The 20,805-nt window shown below is 53.0% G+C and overlaps 5 protein-coding genes across 5 annotated transcripts; 2 read left to right on the top strand and 3 right to left on the bottom strand.

Moving 5' to 3' along the window:
• Positions 1-79: 79 nt before the first annotated feature.
• On the top strand, positions 80-1,312 carry INS49_007660 (uncharacterized protein; the record flags this gene model as incomplete). The annotated part of the gene is made up of 1 exon (XM_043168408.1): positions 80-1,312. One exon carries the CDS (start codon positions 80-82, stop codon positions 1,310-1,312), a length of 1,233 nt encoding a protein of 410 aa, XP_043026088.1.
• Positions 1,313-4,461: 3,149 nt separating this feature from the next.
• Positions 4,462-6,488, bottom strand: INS49_007659 (uncharacterized protein; the record flags this gene model as incomplete). The annotated part of the gene is made up of 7 exons (XM_043168407.1): positions 4,462-4,754; positions 4,807-5,174; positions 5,233-5,607; positions 5,679-5,885; positions 5,944-6,067; positions 6,123-6,256; positions 6,313-6,488. The coding sequence occupies 7 exons, from the start codon at positions 6,486-6,488 to the stop codon at positions 4,462-4,464; spliced, it is 1,677 nt and encodes a 558-aa protein (XP_043026087.1).
• A 6,138-nt stretch (positions 6,489-12,626) lies between these two features.
• INS49_007658 (uncharacterized protein) lies at positions 12,627-15,011 on the bottom strand (the record flags this gene model as incomplete). The annotated part of the gene is made up of 3 exons (XM_043168406.1): positions 12,627-13,061; positions 13,126-14,656; positions 14,740-15,011. 3 exons carry the CDS (start codon positions 15,009-15,011, stop codon positions 12,627-12,629), a joined length of 2,238 nt encoding a protein of 745 aa, XP_043026086.1.
• Positions 15,012-15,871: 860 nt separating this feature from the next.
• Positions 15,872-17,662, top strand: INS49_007657 (uncharacterized protein; the record flags this gene model as incomplete). The annotated part of the gene is made up of 4 exons (XM_043168405.1): positions 15,872-15,874; positions 15,950-16,104; positions 16,169-17,543; positions 17,603-17,662. 4 exons carry the CDS (start codon positions 15,872-15,874, stop codon positions 17,660-17,662), a joined length of 1,593 nt encoding a protein of 530 aa, XP_043026085.1.
• A 1,195-nt stretch (positions 17,663-18,857) lies between these two features.
• Positions 18,858-20,336, bottom strand: INS49_007656 (uncharacterized protein; the record flags this gene model as incomplete). Its single annotated transcript, XM_043168404.1, has 5 exons — positions 18,858-19,574; positions 19,635-19,843; positions 19,895-20,025; positions 20,070-20,098; positions 20,316-20,336. The coding sequence occupies 5 exons, from the start codon at positions 20,334-20,336 to the stop codon at positions 18,858-18,860; spliced, it is 1,107 nt and encodes a 368-aa protein (XP_043026084.1).
• Between the last annotated feature and the right edge of the window lie 469 nt (positions 20,337-20,805).

Here is a 20,805-nt window from a genome sequence, read left to right as displayed (position 1 = left end):
CTAACTATCGGTATAGAATTTGTACAGCTCTATCGCTATCGCTTATTGTCATTTGTACAAGGTTTCAAAAACCACAATCATGGAGGCCGAGCTAGACCAACTGCTTGCTTCTGCGAAGCAAGCGGCGAGGGCCCTAGATGGTCCTGTGGCGCCCTTCGTGGACGACGCCCTGAGACTCTCCCAGAACCCAGACTCACAGTCCCAGTCCGGCGCCCTGCGGGCCAAGATCCTCGACACGATCCAGACCCTCGGCAAGATCCAGCAGATCCTCACCCCGCCACAGGTACAGTTTATGGACGCCATCTTCTCCGCGACAAACACACAAGTGCTGGTATGCGCGGCAAAGTACCGCCTCGCCGACATCCTGCACACCAAAGGGCCCCTGAGCACAGAAGCTCTCGCGTCCGAGGCAGGCATCCAACCGGCCGCGTGCGGCCAGGTCGTGCGGTACCTCGTCGAGATGGGCTTCTTCACCCGCGACGCGGCCACGGGGCTCGTCGACAATAACCGCACCTCGCAGCTCCTGCGCACCGACCACTGGACGACGTGGCACAACTGGGTCGGCCTCTACGCGTGCGAGCACTACGACATCCTCCCGCGGCTGCCCGCGGCCATCGCGGCGGGCGAAGGGCGCTCCGCCGCGCAGATCTACTACGGCACCGACGAGCCCATCTACGAGGTCATGGAGCGCATGGGCACCACGGCTGCGTTCCATAGGGCCATCGGCGCTTTCAGCATCGCCGAGGCGCCGGGTTTGCTGGCTGATTACCCCTGGGGCGAGGTCGCGGGCGAGGTCGTGACGGATATTGGGGCCGGTGCCGGGGACTTTGTGTGGCATTACCTCCAGGCATTCCCGGCCGCCAAGGCGGCCGCGTTCGAGCTGCCCCAGACGGCTGAGCTGATCCGGAAGCGGTTCGAGGACGCGGACGATGCTACGAGGGGGAGGCTTGTGGAGGTCCGCAGCGGCGACTTCTTCAAGGACGAGCTGCCGCGGTCGGCCGCGTATTTCCTCAAGTTTGTCTTCCACAACTGGGACGATGAGAGCTGCATCAAGCTGCTCAGGCGGATCAGGGAATCGATTGTTCTCAAGCCCGGGGTCAGTCGAGTTGTGGTTGGGGAGCACATCATCCTGGACGGGAAGCTGGGCAGCTTTGCGAGGTATGCAGATATCAGGATGCTCTCCCGGGTGAAGAACCGGGAACGGACGCTGGAGGAATACCGGGCTATTGCCGAAAAGGGTGGGTTTACACTTCACGAGGTCGTCTCGCCCCGGGGCTGCCTCACTCAGGTGATAGATCTGCGTCCAGCGTGATGGCCAGCAGCCATTTGGCCAAATGGACGGCTCTAGAGGTATGAGGTCTAATATTACCAGTCATATATTATAGTAACCTGGAAAACCAAACCGGGCATATACTAGACTTTACCCAGTCCACGCTACGTATAAAACTGTGATGTAATGCAATGGTATTTCATCTTTCACATGAGATAAGTGATTCCTTTTTGGGTGCTAATAGCACATGCTAATTGTCATTTGGCTATTTATCATGTTCCAAAAATATCCAGTTCCATCAGTCCTCGCAGGTAATCCAGGGAGAACTTAAGGGCAGGAGTCGTAGTGCTTCTAGGAGAAGTTGTCATCTCCGGGCTGTCAATTCGGAGGTTGACAATCGCCGCATAGCATATCTATCGGCTGCTCTACGTCGTCGAGCTTACGGACGTGTCCACAAAATCCGTAGCCGCCCAGGTTCCTGGCCCTCAGACATGACTGCTGAAGCAAAGAAGTGTCACCAAGGGTATGGCCGCATTGTGTAGCAACGTAACGGAACCAATGCCACGTGCACATCCTTTCTGCACAGGAAAGAGTCAGCGCTTTCACCAAGTTAGGCCGGGATGCTTTTAAAACAAAGACAATGTCGGATTGTGCTGGCATTGGGCGATCCTCACTGGATTGATGTTGTCTGCTTGTTCTGATTTGTCTGGTAGATTGAGGTCTTAAGGATTTGTTCGTTGTGAGTAGGATTCTCTGGCTCCTATCACAGGTGCTTCTCTTCTTTGTCAAATATGTTGTGTTGTGTTGATCTGGTTTCTCTTGCTGATGGGGAAGGGAAGGAAGAGAGGCGCCATGACAGAACCAAGTGCGAAATTTATACAAGGTCAATGGTATGAATCACAACAACATCTTCATCTATATGATTAAGTCTGATTAGGGACTAAGACCAGACTGTTGGTTGGAGCTCTAGTGATGAGTACCAACTTTCCAACAGAGCAACATGAGCAGGCAAATGGAATGTTGTTGCTGGCTTTACGCGTTGAAGTGACTGGGAGAATACAATAATTCTAATCCGATACAAAGTCAGAAACGTCAAAGAGACTTGTAACGCACGCCTTCTAGTGACTGGAAAATTACTACGTTCACAATTGAGTCTAGTTGTCCACTGTGGAACACTCAAGCGATTTGTAAGCTGTTGACTTGGCATTTTCCCACGTCCCTTTGAATGAAGGAGACCTGGTTAGTAGGCTTCTTCGCGTGAGAGTTTAAGTTATAAGTCCATGGACCCAGCCAATACTCAGCCAATGATCTGGGCGGAACATGTGAAAGTTTGGCACTGGACATTCCACTGTGATGACACTAGCACTTCTTGTTTCACCAAATGAACCTTGTTCAGCCTAATGCTGCCGTCATGTCCAGATATGCGTGACGTACGATTGGGAGGCTTGAATCGAAGAGAGCTCTGAATGTATTTCGCATCGTGGCATGGCAGGTTTTTGTCAACAGAGGCAAAGCGCCCGTGTTAAGCACATGCATCTGGATAGTTTCCCTGACCTATGGCTCCCCTCGCTGGTCTACTGGAAGAGCTGACGCCTTTGTCTTCTATAGTCACTCTCATGTCTGATCTGCCCTGGGATGCGCTTTTCCCATAGTCAAAGATGATCTTCCAGCTTGATGTCACGGTCAGACTTGAACAGGCTCCCTCCCGCATAACTCTGCGGGCCTTTCCTACAATATCTGTAATATCCGGCGTTTTCTGGTACGAGTCAAGCAATTCAGAACCAGTGGCACCAGTCCATCCCACCTGGGTGATCTATACATCTGCATCGTTTTTCAAGATAGCCTGGGAACGCTCCCTAGGGCACTGTTGGCGGCTGGGCCGGTCGCGACGGCGGCAAGTCTTCTCCGGATCGGCCACTGGATTGCCGCCGGTCAGTCATAGTGGCCAGGGGATACCACCAATCATGCCAGCTTATGGGCTTGTTGAAACCTCCGATCCATCAATGGAACCGTCGTCTTCCGGTGGCCAGATCTTTGACCAGTTCGGACTCTGGGATCCTGCGGCTCGATCTCAGCCGACCGTGGATGCACTCGCATCAGCAGACTTTTCAACGCAGGGCCTCCTCCTTCATATCATTCCCTCTGGATTCGCGTCTGAGACAGCGCCTCATACGTTCAGCCAGAATTTCATCATACGCCAGAATCCGCTGGCGAGCCAAACTACTGCCGAGCCGCTCGGTCAAGGCTATGGAACGGCAAGTTTTGCTCAGCTGGTACCGCCGCAGCAAACCCTGCTACCGCAAAGTCCATCGCCGCACAAAGGTCTCAAGCAACGCCTGGGGGGATGCTGCTCGACCCGAACCCAGGCCAATGGGGTCCATACATAGGACACTATGATACATAGGACACTATGCTGCCCCAGCCTCCCGTCATCCTCGGGACGCTACAAACATCGCCGGTAAATTATCTGGGGCTGATTACTGCATCCAGCGTAGACGATGACCATCAGCGGTTTGACCAAATTGGTGGCTATATATGAGGTCTGGATTATTAATTAGCGTTTTCCGAGAACGAAACATTACAAGAGAACTAGAATAAGCAACTGTTGAAATCATGGTATACGGTATCATGCCTGGGACCTGCCTTCCGCTCCATCAAGTTTTGCATGTAGTGTATGCTATAATATCCTTCGCCTTCTCCGAGCCAGACTTACTTTCTGCCCATCAACCCCGTCCGTCTCGTCAGTCCATTTGCGCTTCTGCCACCCTCATGGTAGTCAATGCCCCCGCAAGCAGCACTATAACGAATGCTGAGGTACAATGAGACCTCCCCAGTAAGAACGTTTTCCGGCAGTGCAATTAAGTCATTATGAAGTAAGAGGCATTTATGATATTAGAGGGTACAGTGTAGAAAAGAAAAAGTAGCGTAGAGGACCTTTTATGATCTGACCAGGCGGGCAGCGTCTCTAAAGGCTGAGTGCTTACCCTCCTCATGTCCACCAGAAATAGCTCTGTCAGTTGGTTCTCTCATCCCTCCGTTACCCAAAGGTAACACCCCACAGACACCCAAGCCCAACTGGTCCATGTCCAAAGTATTCTCCTCCGACCTGACAGTGGATAGCAATCTTGTTGCCGCCCACCCTTCAGCACCAAAGTGTACCTTGTGTCCAATTGGAGAAAGAAAACAAGCCCTCAAACCACCACAGGTTTCTTCTTCCACATCAGTAGAGAGGCGGGTACCTGCAGAGCCGCGGATATGCAAAGAGTAAGGGTCTGGCGACTGTATCCCTCGGCTAGAGTGTACCGAACCTGCTCTTGTATCGCGTTGGGAAGAGTGGGAAGGATGAAGGCTAAAGTATCGGGATCGCCGACACCTAGATCTCGGAGTCGTGATCTTGCAAAGCTGTTGAAGACAGAGGATGAGATCGCCAGAATCATAGAACTACCAATGAATCTGAACTGTGATCCAGCCGCAAGACCAATGGCTAATGAAGAGTTAGTCTTGTATTCATCTGAAACGAGTCATCGATCACATACCGTGGTCGCGTTTTTCAATGACGAATGGTATCATCAAGAACAGTAGAGAGAAGTTGATCCCGCATCCCCATCCAGCGATGACCTCAAACCCATAGATCCGAGCTGGTATGTCAAGTGTCGAAGGCAGCGTAGCCATCAAAGCAAAGCCAAGCACTTGCAGACAGGAGCCTACTATGATCAGATATAACGGTGGGACCTTGCGCCTTCCGGCCAGGCCGGATGCAAATATCGAGCTAAGCGGAATGGCCGCCGTGAATGGGATCAATCTGACACCCGCATCGAGCCCGGAAGTACCATAGACCAGTTGAAATCTCTGCGGGATGATGAACATCCCAATAACTGTGGGCCCTCCCAAAAGAACAAAGTTGCTTGAATGGGTCTGTTAGACGGCACTCTCGGAAGTGGACGTAGAGTGGGGAATCTTACAGCAATATGCCCAGCATCTGGCGGTTGATGAGAAATCTCCACGACAGCACCGGCTCCCGAATACCGTCGGAAAGTGTGACATGCCTCTCCCATAAAATGAGTAACATCCACAAGATTCCGGATGCGACTAATAAGGTGATCACGTATGCCGATCTCCAGGGGAACAGCTTATCAGCCTCCTCAAAGGCAGACGTCAACGCTAGTACAGCCAAGAGCACCAAAATTGTTCCCGGGATATCTATGCGTTGCATTGTTTTTTTCGCAGTGTGACCCTGGGCAGTCATTATCGCTGAACGGCTGACCTGCCCATGGTATGGAAAACGGTTCGGTATAGCGAGGAGGGAAATAACAAAGGCTGGGGCAGCTATCGGAACACTGTCACGGAATGTATCAGTTGGACTTCCCGCACCAGGGGGGGGGGAGGTTGGCATCGAATTTTGACGTACTTGATAATGAAAATCCATCTCCAAGTTGTATTAGCGTCTATCGCTCCGCCAACAATAGGTCCCACCAGGAGAGCCAAAGCATTGGTTACAGAAATGCTCGCAACGAACTCTGCATACTTCTCTGGAGGCACTAAGTCCAATACCATGATCGTGCAGAGAGAGAAGCAACCACCACCACCGATCCCCTGAAAAGCTCGAAGGATAATGCTGTCGAATGTCAGCCCAATAAGCTTGGTTGGTATATCAGGTCAGGGCTTGCCCTTACAGTTGTGTCAATGTCTGGGCAGCAGCGCAGCCGGCGGAAAATATGATGAAGATGGATGTGGACAGCAAGAGGATAGGTTTTCGGCCGAAAATGTCACTGAACTTGGCGAAGATAATGAGAACGGCTATGGTGGCATGTAAGCAATTGCTGAAATCCGGAATTGCGCTCGAAAAACATACCGACGTAACCCAGCAGGTAGCTGGAGACTACCCAACTCACGTCGCCAAAGCCACCAAGGTCCTCAGTGATAGCGACCAAAGCCGTGATCAGGACTGGTATTTCCATGTTCGTGATGAACATCAGGATTGCGACACTATTCAAGCAACGTCAGTCACGTTGTGGAGTGTCTACCGAGCCAACATCACTCACGCAGCGCAAATGAACCTAAACCGAGGGCCGTGGATGTATTCAATGTGGACTTGTTCCTCGTGCATCTTGTCTGTTTGAGTTGAGAGTTCGATGTCCTCAGGGTTTGTGGTTGCTTTGGGAATTGTGGAAGAGTCAGTAGCATGGCCGTTCAGGCCAGCATCTGTTTCTGCTGCCATGGTTGCCAGAGATCCGAGTTGTGTTCTTCTTGCAGGCAAGGGAGACCCAGATGCATTAGATCGAGAGAAGAAGGGAACTTTTGGTCTGTCACTGTGAAAGCTGTGAGCTGTTTAAGCAGGCCAAGAATAAAAACCAGTTGGTCGAGGCTGAAAGGCCAACCAACCAGCTGCACGCATGACCGGCATCAAAGGCGATGACACAGGACGGCCCCCACTGTGCGGCAGGTTGCATATTTTGATGTGTGCGATTCACCCTGGCACCCGATCTTACATTACCACACAACCCTATCATGTACGACGTGAGAAGATGGACAAGGCTGCGCTGTATGCGGTACATATATAATTATCTAGGTGCATGGCCCCCTGTTCCTCTAATCTGCCAGCATCCGATGGACTGTGTCGGATGCGGGCTGAGTGCACTGCCTCTGGTCTTCATCCGCCAAGGAGCCGGTACAAGCAGGCTATGAGTTCTGGGGCCTTGGATCATTGCATGATCATATTAACAAGCTGCAAGAGTAAACAAAGCACTGGCATATGCACATTTGGATCCTCGACGCTTTGCCCAACTACGGCTTTGACATGCTGTCCTACCTTCCATTTACAGACTCCACCCCTCAAGTTGTGTGACATTGTCATGGATCTCACCGAGAGTTTCAACAAGGCTCGCGATTGTTTGGCAAATCGTGGTACATACTCCGTTGCTGCCTGTGCAGGTGCAACCTCATTACACTTGGCTACCTGCGAGCTTTAGAAGCCTGCTTTGTCAAGAAGAATAACCAATGGCGCCTGACTTCAGCAATCATACTGCCAAAACTTGATGCACGAGGTTGAAGAGAAGTGGAAGTCAGAGGCTGTTCGAGGTAATGCATTCCATGAGGTAATGCAAGCCATGCTGGACCGATCTGGAGCGAAGGAGCTGTCCAAAAGAGCTGTTCGAAGGAGACTTCTACGAGCGGAGAGAATTTGACAGGGTAGTGGATGCGATCCGAAGTACTGGCAGATGGCACAGCCTGATATGTCGTCGCATTGAAATTGACGATTTGGATGAAAACCAACAGATGAAAAAGATCCCAACCAAATACCGGGAAAATCAGCAGACACTGTCCCTCATCGTCACGAGTATCCAGCCGCGCCGCAGCGTGGCAAACAAACAAAGAGGTGGGTGACACGGATCCATCCACAAATGCACGTGCTGTTCCATATGGATTGCATATTGTGCCCCCAAATGTACGGTTCATCATTGTGACGGGATCCATGGATGCAAGTAAAGGTCACGCCGTCGGCGGAAGTGCCGGCTGGGCAAGATTTTCGTAGACCCCATGGCGCAGCATCTTTGGAGGATTGCTTACTGATGGCTGCTGGTGTCTTCGAGACTGAGGAAACGTTTGAAGAGTCATATAGTGTGCCCACTACTGTTTAGTGTTCACAAAACGGCCGTGTCTTGCTCACTCAGAATTCGAAGTTGTATCTGGATGATTTCCCTCATCACACTGCCAATTTTTCAACGCTCACGATACTCTACGCAATGGGATCTACGTTTCCCTTGTCGCCGAAACAGGTGGAAGATCTCTTGAATGGGCCTGCATCGACGGCACCAGCTGACAGCGCCCAGAATTTGGAGGATCCTCCTAACGAAAACAAACTAGCTGTCGCAGTGATAGCCACATGCATAGTTCTGTCGACCGTGTTCTCTGTGCTACGTATTCTCAGTCGAGTGCTCTGTGTAGGGAAAGTGAGGCTTGAGGATTGTAAGTATCATCAACTCTCTTGACCCTCAATCAAGGTAGATCGCTAATGGCGAATAGACATGGGCCTTTTAGGATTTGTAATTTGACCCCTTGTCAATTCTTTCAATTGCTCATAGTAAACTGATCATGTGCAATAGGCGTTTTACATCGCTGGGACATGTGTATTGGCCAGAATAACCTCAAGTGCTGGATTTCTGGTTCACTTATGGAACTTGCGTGTTCGGAAGTTTGAAAGCTTCATTTTTGTTGGTCCCCTGTTGATATATGGGTCTAACAAGCTGCTAACAGTCGACCAGGAGTATGTCACCACCACCATTTTATGGTGTCTCGCAGTTGGGTTTGTCAAGGCGGCAATCATACTGGAGTGGACACATATTTTCATCCCTCGCTCTACCCGAAACGTGTTCTTCTGGATCTGCTATGTCTTACTTTCGGCGAATGCGTGTTTATACATGGCAACCGTCATCGCAATTAACCTCTGCTGCACACCCAGGGAGCGAATATGGCGGCGTTGGATCCCAGGAACATGTTTCAATATTGACGCTTTCAATCTTTCCATCACTTCTTTCCACCTTTTCTTCGATATTCTTCTTTTACTACTCCCTCACAAAATCATCTGGAAGCTATCAATGTCCACCCGCCAGAAAACAGGTGTTTCTGTTGTATTTTCGGTCGGCGTGTTGTAAGTCATCCCCACCTCGTGTCCCCCGCCCCCAAATCTTTTCGTCCGTAAACAAAAACCTAACAAGGGTGTTTCACTATAGTCTTTGTGCCTGTGCAGCTGGGCGAGTCTCTTCTGCTGTCGACATGAGCTTCAGCGACGACAAGTCTTTCGCGTACTCACAATTCCTCTTGTGGGGACTCGGAGAGGCCACGAGCACAATCTTAGTCTTCTGCGCTCCATCAATCCCGATCATGTTGAATGGTGGCGGCCGAGCTTCCAAAGTCAAGATATCCACGTCCTGGCCTACTGGTCAGCGGAGACGCCCTTCTGAGCACCGTCAACGCCCTTGGCCCCGAACTGCGTCCGACAGTTCGGATGGGGACGACTATCATCGCATGAACGAGGAAAGTGCAACACAGCTTGATGCAATTGGGCAGAGCAATCCGGAAATGGGCAGTATACACGATCAAGACGAACGACTTGAACATCCCCTGCACAGATATTTAGGGATACTGAAGACTACCGAGATCGAGATCACAACCCATACAGACACAGACTTGCCCATTATGGGCCACAGACAGGAACATCTGCAACATCCATGGAGGGACGACCAAACCTCACTATGAGGCGACGGGTGTTTTCGGGAACAAGATGAACAGGGACGTGAGTCAAGGCAGGGAGACTGAGCTTTACATGCCAACCTTAGATACTGATTTATTTGCGTTTATTCTTACGTGCAGTATGCTTTGTGCCAATTGATATGCTTTACAAGTCACAGTGTTGGTTTCTACGACATGACTTGTTGTGATGGATATTATTTGTTATTGCCAATACTTTTTGTTCCTGGCCAGCCTTGGTTTCGCAGGATGGATATAGCCACCATCAAGTGTAGGACTTCGTTTCTGAAGATACTTAAACGGGTTTCAGGTTTGGCATCCTTTTCGACCCGTCTACTATCTCGGAGCGATGCCATCCTAATCTGTGAGCGACAAGATTAAGAACCGCGAAGTGTGATCAAACTGAACAACACTCGGGCCATATCCTCGGTGCTACTCTTACCAAGCTAACTACTAGTAGACACCGAGAATCTCTGGTGGGGAGTAAAAGTGAATGCCAAGAGGAGTAGAATGTACTGTGCTTGCAGCCTTGATTGGCATTTCTTTCCTCTCTTTCCCCTCTTTTCTTTTTTCCTCGTTTAGGAAAAGAAAATGAAGGTGGTGGTCAGAACGGCCACATGTGTTGCAACATGAAAATCGATTCCAGTTAAAGAACCAACCGCAGATGACGGGCTAAGGGGCCACCTGAGCAGGTGATTCTGATATGATGGGGGTGAGGGGTCCAACCGAACTTTGCTCCTGCCACACTCGGCCCGGCCCGGCTGTGACAGACATCACTCCCAACGGCCCCTAAGCGATCTGCAACTGACTTGTCCATGTACACAGTATTCTTTTCTCTTTCCTTTTTGAATACCTCACAGTACGTAATCATGATCACACATCCAACCCGGAAGTCTTCAGCATACTTTATCACCGTAGTGGTGGGTCGCGAATGCTGCTTTGACATGCCAGCGCATTATCTAGTGGTTGTCACACCTGGGACTGTTGGACAACACGAGTTCAGCCTGCTTCCTGCACGACGCTTACGGACTGCAACACACGGAGCGGAGGCCTTGCTCACCGAAATATGCATTAGTGCGGCTCAGCGGGAAGCCCTATGCCTGCGTGTGCCAGTTGTCCCACTTACGCAGCCCACTCCTTTTACGGTTGTGAAATGTGATACGTGGCGACGGGAAAGATTCTTTGGCGGTGGCAAAATTGTTGTGTGACCTGACAGCTCAGAATACTGTGCCAGTTGGAACAAAAGTCCCGGTCCGATGTATACTAGATTCGTTCGCCGCCTATCACATGGCGTGTTTGTTGTGTGACCTTGGAGAGCCTTGTTGGTGAAGCCAGAGCTTGGAATGGCGCCCGCTTCCACGCAACGTAACCCTACCTGTTTCGCTGAAAACAGCTTGTAGTCCACCAACAGCTGATTCGAAGCCGGAAACGCCAGCACCCGCAACGTCGTATCGCGGATTGACTGCTCCTCATTAACTACCAAGACGACGGTAATACAGACCCGTCGAGGTAGCAGATACCACAACTGCTAATGCTAGCTGGAATGAGGCTCCGTCGTCTTGGCGTGACTGAGCCGGGTTGAGTATAGGACCTCACGTCACGGGCTTCTGGAGAAGGTCGCACATGATGGGTGGGAATGGGTGCCGATGGTGCTGACATGCATTGACAACCAAGGTTTATCTTCTGCAGAAATGTACATTTGCCCCAGACTCGATGATCCATTCATCATCTTCTATTTCTACTTCAAGGCCAAGAATTTGATCCTGATGTTGTTACAAGATGGGGTAAAGTCGTTGCCAACAATACTATTTGTGGACTTTTAGCTCGCCAGTGCCCGAGGCACAAAAGCTCGATGCATCTTTTCCGTTGAGGTATGACGTGTCTCAGTATCCCACGAACTTTACGACGTTAGCTAAGTAGCGTTCAAATGTCCTCTGCAGGATGACGATGGAATTTCTTATGTATGGGGAAGTATGCACGGGTCCTTTGTGTCTCACAAGCCTTGTTTTGTTTTAAAGCGTGTTGGACGGAAGTTGGCTGGGCAATGATGAGGACCCGTAAGCCACTCAAGCACGAGGATTGCACTAGTTCTCGCTCGCCCTTGTGCTCTGGCGCCCTGTGTACACCAGCCGATATGAATACTTAATAGAGCAGCAGGTGGGTCTGGGTATCAGGATGTCTCACACAGCAGCACCAATGCCATCCGAGGCAACATCCAGTACGCTTTACTTTTTTGTGCAATTCTTGTTGAACCTTGGGGCCCATGCATTCGCAAACGGTCTGTGCAAGTCAGGTAGAACGTGGTATGAGGCTGTGGCCATCTGCATTAGAATCTAAGATTGGCTACATGCAAAGTATGTTCCGTAATGGGTGTGGTCGGGTGCTTTTGAGGCATTTGAGCCCGAGTCCAACGATTAGGTCGCTCACGGGATCATTCGAATTTGGCATGTTCCGCACCAGCTACTCCTCATTCTCATCGAGGCAGGCGTTTTCTAATCCTCGTCTACTCACCAGAAGAATGGCTCCAGTTTTGCGGCATTGGTCATGTCCGACTCCTAATATCAGCGAGAACTCCACGCCGGGGGATGTCAGCGTCGTGAGGCGGACGATTCTAAGCTGTCAGAGTGGACATGAGAGTGGAAAGAGAATTCACTAACAGCTGCTATTGGGGCATTGAGAAAATACAACCGACGGCGAGGTGGTGGTGGGGGAGTTAGCCAGCGCAGGCCTGACTGCGCAAGACGACATTGCAGAGATTGACAAGGCAGTGGCATTCCCATGAAAATGACAGTACTGAGGGTGAAATAAATGCGGTAGATTGAATATGCGGTTGCACCTTCCATGGCTCCCCAGCATTCCCCGATTTTGTTCGCCGGCACCACTGTCTATTCTACCAACACCCTACCGCCTATCGTTTGCATTATCAGGCACTCTCCGCTATATCCTTCGCTGCTCTACCCCAACCTCAGTGGCAAATACCTTGAACGCGTCAATGTCGATAGTGGACAGCTGTTTGAAGCCCTCGTGTCGGTCCAAGAAACGAGACAGCCACACCGTCGAGACGGCTGGGCTCCCCTCGAGACACATGCTAGGTAGTCGAAGGATCCTTTTACGTGGAGACAATCTCCTCGCTCTCCTCGAGCACCTCTTCCACAATCTCCTCGATGACTTCCTCCTTCTCGCCGTCGATCGCCTCGGCAGCCATCTTCTGCTTGATGAGCTCCGCGCCGGGGTCGGCGGGCACACCGTATTCCTCGCGCTCCTCGCTGACCTCGGCCTCGATCGACTCGCGGAAGAAGAACCAGTCCTCCAGCATCTGTCGCCGCCTCTCGACAACCTCCTGGTTAGCACCAGTAATACGCTGGGCATCCTCCTCCTCAAAGACGCGCGAGTAGTCGCGCAGATTCTTGCGGATCTGCTTCTGCTCCTCCTTGGTGAGCAGGGTAGCAGGCCGTGGTCGCCATGACCACTGCTTGAACTTGTCGACGGGCTCCTCGCGGAGGGTCTCTCCCCTGAAATCGTAGATGTGGTATCCATTTTCCATCTGCGAGAAGTTTGTCAGCGAGTGGAAAGTGAATGCGAAAAAATTAAAGGAAAAATGTTCTTACAGAATGCTTCCATGACGAAGCCCAGGAGGCGACGTAACGTCCAGATGGGTCCCACTCGATGTCTGTCACACCATAGTGGTCGCCGGTGTTCATGAGCTGGAGGTTGGCCGTCAGGTCCTTGTCAGACTCTGGCTTCTCACCCTCAAAGTCAAGGTCGAAGAACTCGAGCTCGGAGCTCTGTTGGCTGGCAACACTAGCAACGACCACGAAGCGGCCTCGGGGAGACCAGTAGATGGCGTTGCTGTTCTTCTTATCCAGGGTCCGCAGGTGCTTGAAGTTGCCAACGGCATTACCCTTGGCCTTCTCGGGGCAGAAAAAGGCCACGGAGGTCTTGGGGGCGACGGCAGTAGCTCCTGGTGCCTCGGGGGCCGTGATGATGACGAAGCGGTCGCCTTTGGGCTCCCATGCGAAGTTAACCACGGTTTCCTTGACAGTATCGACGACTTCGACAGGCACACCCTTCTCCTTGACACGGAAGATCTCGAGAGTGGTAGCTTGTGACTTCTTGGACTTGGAGTGCCTGTCAACCTTGACGCAGATGTAGGCCGCCTCGGACTGCCAGTGCAGCTTGGCGTCGGAGACGCTGAACAGGTTCAAGGACCGAACAACCTGCTTGGAGGGGATGCTCATGAGGCCGACCTTAGCCGGGCTGCTGCCGATCTCAGGGGTCCAGTAGCAGAATAGCTGCTCGTATGTCTTGACACCTTCGCGCTTGGGAGTGGCGGGCGCCCAGTCGAAGTCCTTCACACCCTCGATCTTGATTGTTGTCTTGTCCAAGAGACCCATGCTGGGCAAGGTGTAGACGGAGATGGATTGGCCTGGGATCAAGCGAGCGACGTATTTATCGTCGGCAGACCACTTGAAAGCGGGCCAGGGGAACTTGGGGGCCTTGCCCGGCCCATCCTCAGGGGTGTCAAGGTTAGCGAAGGACCGGAGTGGCTTGCCGGTGGCGATGTCCCAAACGATGTAGTTCTTGCCGTCGTCGTCGCGTGTCAGCTGCGGGTGGCCGTCGTCGCCAATAGCGATGGGCCGTGCGGACCAGGTAACAAGGTAGTTCTCGTGGGGAGAGTAGGCGACCAGATTGACAAAAGGATGGCCGAACCTGCGCAGCCTCGACCAGCTCGCGCCTCCCCACAGCTGGACACCAAGCGCATGGATCGAGGTCAGGTAGGTGCCGAGGGGAGACCACTGCACAAAGGTCTCAGTCCAGAATTGGCGATCCACAATGTTCTCGGGAGCGTCCTTGTCATTGTTCCAGAAAACGCCAACGGTATCACCACGGTACATGGCGAACTGGTCCCGGCCTCGGCCGGAAGGATCTGCCAGGAAGGACCGCAGGTGCTCGTGCTCCTGGAAAGGCTCGATCTGGGGCTCGTGGTACTCGTCCTCTATCCTTCCCTCGCGGCCATATCGTTCGATGTCGGTCAGCTTGTTGACGCGGAGGGTGTGCTTCTTGTCAAGAGGGACCTGGTCCAGCTGTCGGACGGCTGCTGCCGCCTCGGCGGCCGAGGAGTACTCGACGAAGGCGAACCTGGAGCCGTGGAAAAGTCAGACAAAAAAGGTCATGCGCAGCGCAACAGACAACAGCAAGTCCCAAGAAGAAATGGCACGTACCTCTCAGAGTTTCCGCTCTCGCCGATGGGCATGTAGATCTGGTCCTCGCGGGTCTTGCCAACCGAGTTCAGCTTCTTCAGCAAGAACTTGACCAGCTTGGGCTTTTGCGCCTCGGTGACGACTGGCAGGCCGTCGATAACGACGAAGTGGTCGTAGCCCGAGTCGAGCTGGACCTCGTATTTCTCGCGCAGGTCGGAGATGTCGATTTCTTCCTCATCGTACTCGTCGTCATCGAGGTCGGCCTCGCGCAGATGCTCGAAAGTGGACGCCATGCTGGGCGATCGTATATCGTTGATGGACTTTTTTCGTTTGTAGCAGTGCTCTTTGTTGATACTGTTTTGTTATTGACGCCGTGGTGAAGGCTGTTGGCCGCGCGGGATGTGTGTGCGTGTGTGGTGGATCGTGGTCCAGGAGGAGCTTCGAGTGCGCTGACAAAGAAGTCCTCTGTGTGTTCAGCGTCGGAAGTGCGACGTGATATGTGTGGATGAGCTGGCCAAGCGGTGCAGTCGGAAGCGAGCGGTGTTTCGGTGCTGGCGGTGACGAGGCTGGGATACTGGAGCAGCTGTCAAAACACCAGTGGCCTTGGGTTGTCGCAACGGTTGATGAATTTTCCCGCGATGGAGTTTTGGGCCAGGTCGAGGTGGGGAGGGATAGGACCACGGTGCACACAGTAACCCCCTTCAGACTCAGTCGCTAGTGCCTCTGCCTCTGGCCTGCGCTGCCTAAACTGACATTTCGCGTCCAAGCTTCCAATGCTGCCAGCTGGATTTCAGTGGGACTGGTGGCCGGCGCAGGAATTTCCTCCCCTCCGACTGCCTGGGTGTCCTTCACCGCCTGCCGTTTTGGAGGACGTCCCATCCGCGTACCCCGCGGCGTTGGCTGTCAAACAGTAGGGGTACATTGGTACATCGAGACATGGGTACGCGCTAGCAGTATCGAAAAATCAGCTTTCGTCAGGGGGGAGCTGTGTTGACTGCCATCGTGTAGCCTCCCACCATCCCCACGCTTCGAAGCTACCGAGACAAGGCGACACTTGGCTCCCATCCGTGGACAGGGCAACTCAAGACGACCTCACTTTCCCTCCCACACTTGACATCCTCCGAATACCCTTTCCTGTCGCCAATAGTCCAAAATGGTATGCACATCTAACTATGCCTTTTCTCCGGCTGGACCCCTGAGACACTGACTGACTGGCATTTCAAATACGCAGTCTTCCTTCAGCCCAACCCAGATCTTCGAGGAGGGCACCACCGAAGAGAAGGGCGAAAATGCCCGTCTCACCGCCTTCGTCGGCGCCATTGCCGTTGGCGATCTGGTCAAGAGCACTCTGGGTCCCAAGGGAATGGACAAGATCATGCAGTCTGCGTGCGTACCGGCCAGCCTGGTCCCCTGCCGAGTTTCCCTGTCTAACATTTCCCTGCCCCAACAGGTCTACCGGAGAGATCCTGGTCACAAATGACGGCGCAACCATACTCAAGTCCATAGCTCTCGACAATGCCGCGGCAAAGGTTCTCGTCAACATCTCAAAAGTGCAGGACGACGAGGTGGGAGACGGCACGACATCTGTCTCCGTCCTGGCCGCCGAGCTGCTGCGCGAGGCAGAGAAGCTGGTCGACAAGAAGATCCACCCCCAGACCATCATCGAGGGATACCGGTTAGCAAGCCAGGCTGCGCTCAAGGCCCTCGAAGACTCCGCCGTCGACCACAGCAAGAACCCCGAGGCCTTCAGGAAGGATCTGATAGCTATTGGAAAGACCACACTTAGCTCCAAGGTCCTCGCCCAGGACCGGGATCACTTCGCGGAGCTCGCCACAGAGGCTGTTTTGAGGCTGAAGGGATCCTCTGACCTCAGCAATATTCAGATCATTAAGAAGGCCGGTGGCAAGTTGAGCGACTCTTACTTGGACGACGGTTTCATCCTGGACAAGAAGATCGGAGTCAACCAGCCCAAGCGCCTGGAGAAGGCCAAGATCCTCGTCGCAAACACTTCCATGGACACGGACAAGGTCAAGATCTTCGGTGCCCGCGTCAAGGTCACATCTACGAGCAAGCTCGCCGACCTCGAGAAGGCCGAGAAGGAGAAGATGAAGGCCAAGGTCGACAAGATCAAGTCGCACGGCATCAACTGCTTCATCAACCGCCAGCTCATCTACAACTGGCCCGAGCAGCTCTTCACCGATGCCGGTATCATGTCCATCGAGCACGCCGACTTTGACGGTATCGAGCGACTGGCCCTGGTCACAGGAGGCGAGATCGCATCCACGTTCGACCACCCCGAGCAAGTGAAGTTAGGTCACTGCGATGTTATTGAGGAGGTCATTATCGGCGAGGACACTCTTATCAGGTTCTCTGGGGTTGCAGCAGGTCGGGCATGCACCATCGTCCTTCGCGGCGCCACAAACCAACTCCTCGATGAGGCTGAGCGAAGTTTGCACGACGCCCTCGCCGTCCTTTCCCAAACAGTCAAGGAGCCACGGACAACCCTGGGTGGTGGATGCGCAGAGATGCTTATGGCCAAGGCTGTCGAGGCCCAGGCCACACGTGTTGAGGGCAAGAAGCAGGTGGCTGTTTCCTCGTTTGCCGTTGCCCTGCGGCAACTACCGACCATCCTGGCCGACAACGCCGGTCTCGACTCTGGCGACCTCGTCGCTCGCCTGCGAAAGGCCATCTACGACGGGATGACGACGTATGGTCTTGATCTGATGGTTCCCGGCGGCGGCATCGCCGACATGCGCGACCTGGGTGTTATCGAGAGCTACAAGCTGAAGAAGGCGGTGGTATCATCGGCGAGCGAGGCTGCTGAGGTAAGTTTGCATTCTCTGGCGATTGGCTCATTCGTGTAAGGCTGACCCTTATTACACAGCTACTCCTTCGTGTGGACAACATCATTAGAGCGGCGCCTAGGAGACGCGAGAGGCAGTGATCTGGTGGAGCGTGATGGGTGACCATGTAGATGTGGACGATCCTCAACGACTGTACAATACCCGATAGAGCCACCGCAGTCAGCCGTGTAATGACAAGACAAGAAACCAATGTTCTTCTGTGGGCGCATTACACCATTATTTGCGGAACGTCGAAATGTGTGATAAACTTCGGACTCTATTCGAAGCAGCTCCTCGACGTCTACAATAACACGGGGTCCATGCTCATCAACTAATGTCATGCATCCCTGACTCTCCCACAATGGTGTTTATGATCCTTGAACTCCCATGTTCCACACGATATATTGCAGCCTTGCACCTGGAATTCCTCGTTCGTGGCAGACTTCTGTCATGGACGTTAGCCTGGCCAATTTGGATGTCGGAAGTATTTACGTACCATCTCCAGTGACCCAATGTGGTACAGCAGCTCCTTCACCTCGAAGCCATCTCAACCAGCACCCAGCTTGGGAGGGCAAGCTATTGCATGGCTTGCCGCAGGCAATGCGATCTTTTGTCCGACAGAATTTCTTGCGCCCGCTAGACGAGCACCATTGAGGCTGCGAGGAAGTGAAAAAGGCCGATAGAGACGCAGTAGTACATTTTGAAAACAAACTCGTCTGCGTTTAGCGACGTAGATGGATCCGCGCGGAACCCATCCCAAGCTGTTCGTGAGCCGCCGACCTGGCTTTTATTCCCCGGGGCCAAGGAAGGTGTCTCAGCCTCAGGTCATGATAGCATCATAGCCCCAGTCTTTTTTTCCCGCGGGCCTGTTGACGGGCCACTAAAAGAATGGCGTCTATTACAGCGTACTTGGTAGAGAAGGAGGCGGTGGGAGGGAGAGCTGAACGCCTCTCAGCTTGAAATGACGATTTGCGCCGGGCTTGTGCCACTAGGTTGAGCCGGCTTGGTCTCTCTGTGGAGCAGATGTGCCGGGTGCCGCTGCCCGTTCCAACTGAACATATTTTTGGGAGATTCGACAGGCAGGGTGCTTTTGGATGGGACCTTTATCATTCTGTCCTAGCTACACATATTTCGACTAGAGCCAGGCCTAGCACTGAGTCGTGGACGTCGGCCGGTTCTCTCCAGACCGCACCATGACATCGACTGCCGTCCGTTCGGCTGGCCTATCCGCACTATTTCTTCCCCTGACTGTCCGCTGGATGGAACAGCCTATGGAGCTACCCCATAATCCAAATTTTATTTTCTCTTAGTGGACTTGATCATCACAGGCGGCAACGTTGTAGTGAACGTGTCCTTCGCATCACGATCAAACGCCTCCCCCGTCTCACCCGGAGCAAAAGCAACATCAAACTCCCGGAAAACCCTCGACAGCGTGATCCGCAGCGACAGAAAGGCCAGATTCTTACCAGGGCATTGATATGCTCCGGGAGTAAATGGCAGGAACGGCGCGCCGTCGGTCTCCATCTCTGCCCTCCTCTCGCCAAACCGCTCGGGGATGAACTCGGCCGCCTCCTTCCAGTACCGCGGGTCGTTCTGGAGCCTGTGTACAGGGACGAAGACATTGGTGTCACCCGGAATGAAGGTCCCGTCGATGGTGATGCCCTGCGGCGGCGTGACGCGGTGCCCGCCGGTGAGGAGGGCGGGCTTGAGGCGCAGGGTCTCGTCGATGACGTCGTCGATGTAGGTCACAGCCTTGACGTCCTCGTAGTTCCACTGCTTCCCGAGGGCGGAGTCAAGCTGCGACTGGAGCTTCTTCTGGATGTTGGGGTGCTTGGACAGGTAGTACAGGATGGTGGCCAGGGTCGTGGCTGCGGTCTCGCTGCCCGCGACGATCACGACGCGGGAGTCCTCGTGCAGCGCTGGGTCGGAGGGGGATGCCGAGGCGTCCTTCTCCATTACGGCTTTGATGAGCCATGACACGATGTCCTGGGGATAGTCTTCTGCGTTCCAGTTCTGCGCGCGTCGTTAGTCTGGCGGCCATTTAGTGAACCCGGCGGGCAGTGGTGTACTAACCTTCTTCTTGGCCTCGATCTCGGAGCCACACCAGGCGAAGAATTCCTGGTATGCAGCCGCAGCTCCCGGTATTTTGCCCATCATGTTTAACATCCATGGGACGTGGCTCATTATACTGAGGACGGTCATGGACGAGTGAACACCCTCAATCGCTGGGTGCTCTTCTCCGTTGGTCACACTATTGAACTCCTTGCCGAACCCGACCTTGCCTATCATTGAATTAGCAGTTGAATTAATGGATTGGCACGGTTTCTACTCACCCATAATGTCAAAAGACAGATACATAGACCATGCTGTTGCATCGATAGTGCCACGTTTGGACAGCTGCTCGATGAACTCATCGACCTTGGAATTGATGGCAGGCTCGTAAGTGTTCAGCGATGCGTCATTTCTATCAGTCCTGACTTCCTGCTCACGTCATTCTAGATGCCTTACCTTTGATAGAAAATCCCCTGTCCCAAGTCCTGCGTCTTCGCTTGTGCTGCTCGTGATCCCGCGTCACGTGGATTGAGCATTTCAAGGGATCCGTATCAACTTGGCCATACCACGTGGATTTTCTTGTCTCTGAGGTAGTCCCATAGATCAGTGGCACTGCTGACTTGCGGATGATAGCTAGCTCGCGGGGTCCTGATCCCTCGCGTCAGCGAGAACACAAAGGCTGTCCTGCGATTCAGTACTTACCAGTCCGGATGAAATCACCATATTGTTCGTTCCACTCTCTGAACTGCTTGAAATACTGAAGGCCCTGGGACGCTTTACAAGCCGAGTAGAAGCGAGAGACTTTTGCGAGAGGCGGCCCGGGAAACCTCCTGAGTCGATGGAAGAAAGATCTGTAAATGCCGATACTGAGAAAGACTGCCACGTTGAAAGATGTGGACAACAGAGCAACCCTTGCAAGTGCAGCCAGTGGAGCGAGCCCGGCGTAGAGATGCACTGCAAGAAGCCCTACAAGAGTGAGAAACCCCAGGGCAACAAGCGTGTACATGAAAGCCTCCACCTCCACGATCCGCAGGAATGTATTGTGGAAAGCAACCCCCAAGACCGCAGCAGTTGAGGCTGCTTTGACGGCATCAACGTCCAAGAGAGCTCGGAGAGACTCCGAAACTCCGGATCCTGAAGACATGTCTACTAGAATCCCGTGGGGACTTGTGCTTATGCTGGTTTGTTTCAT

The sequence above is a fragment of the Diaporthe citri genome (assembly GCF_014595645.1).
Source record: "Diaporthe citri strain NFHF-8-4 chromosome Unknown scaffold_3, whole genome shotgun sequence".
NCBI lineage: Eukaryota > Fungi > Ascomycota > Sordariomycetes > Diaporthales > Diaporthaceae > Diaporthe > Diaporthe citri.
Note: the sequence above shows the minus strand (reverse complement) of the source record. Positions and strands in the feature narration are given on the sequence as shown.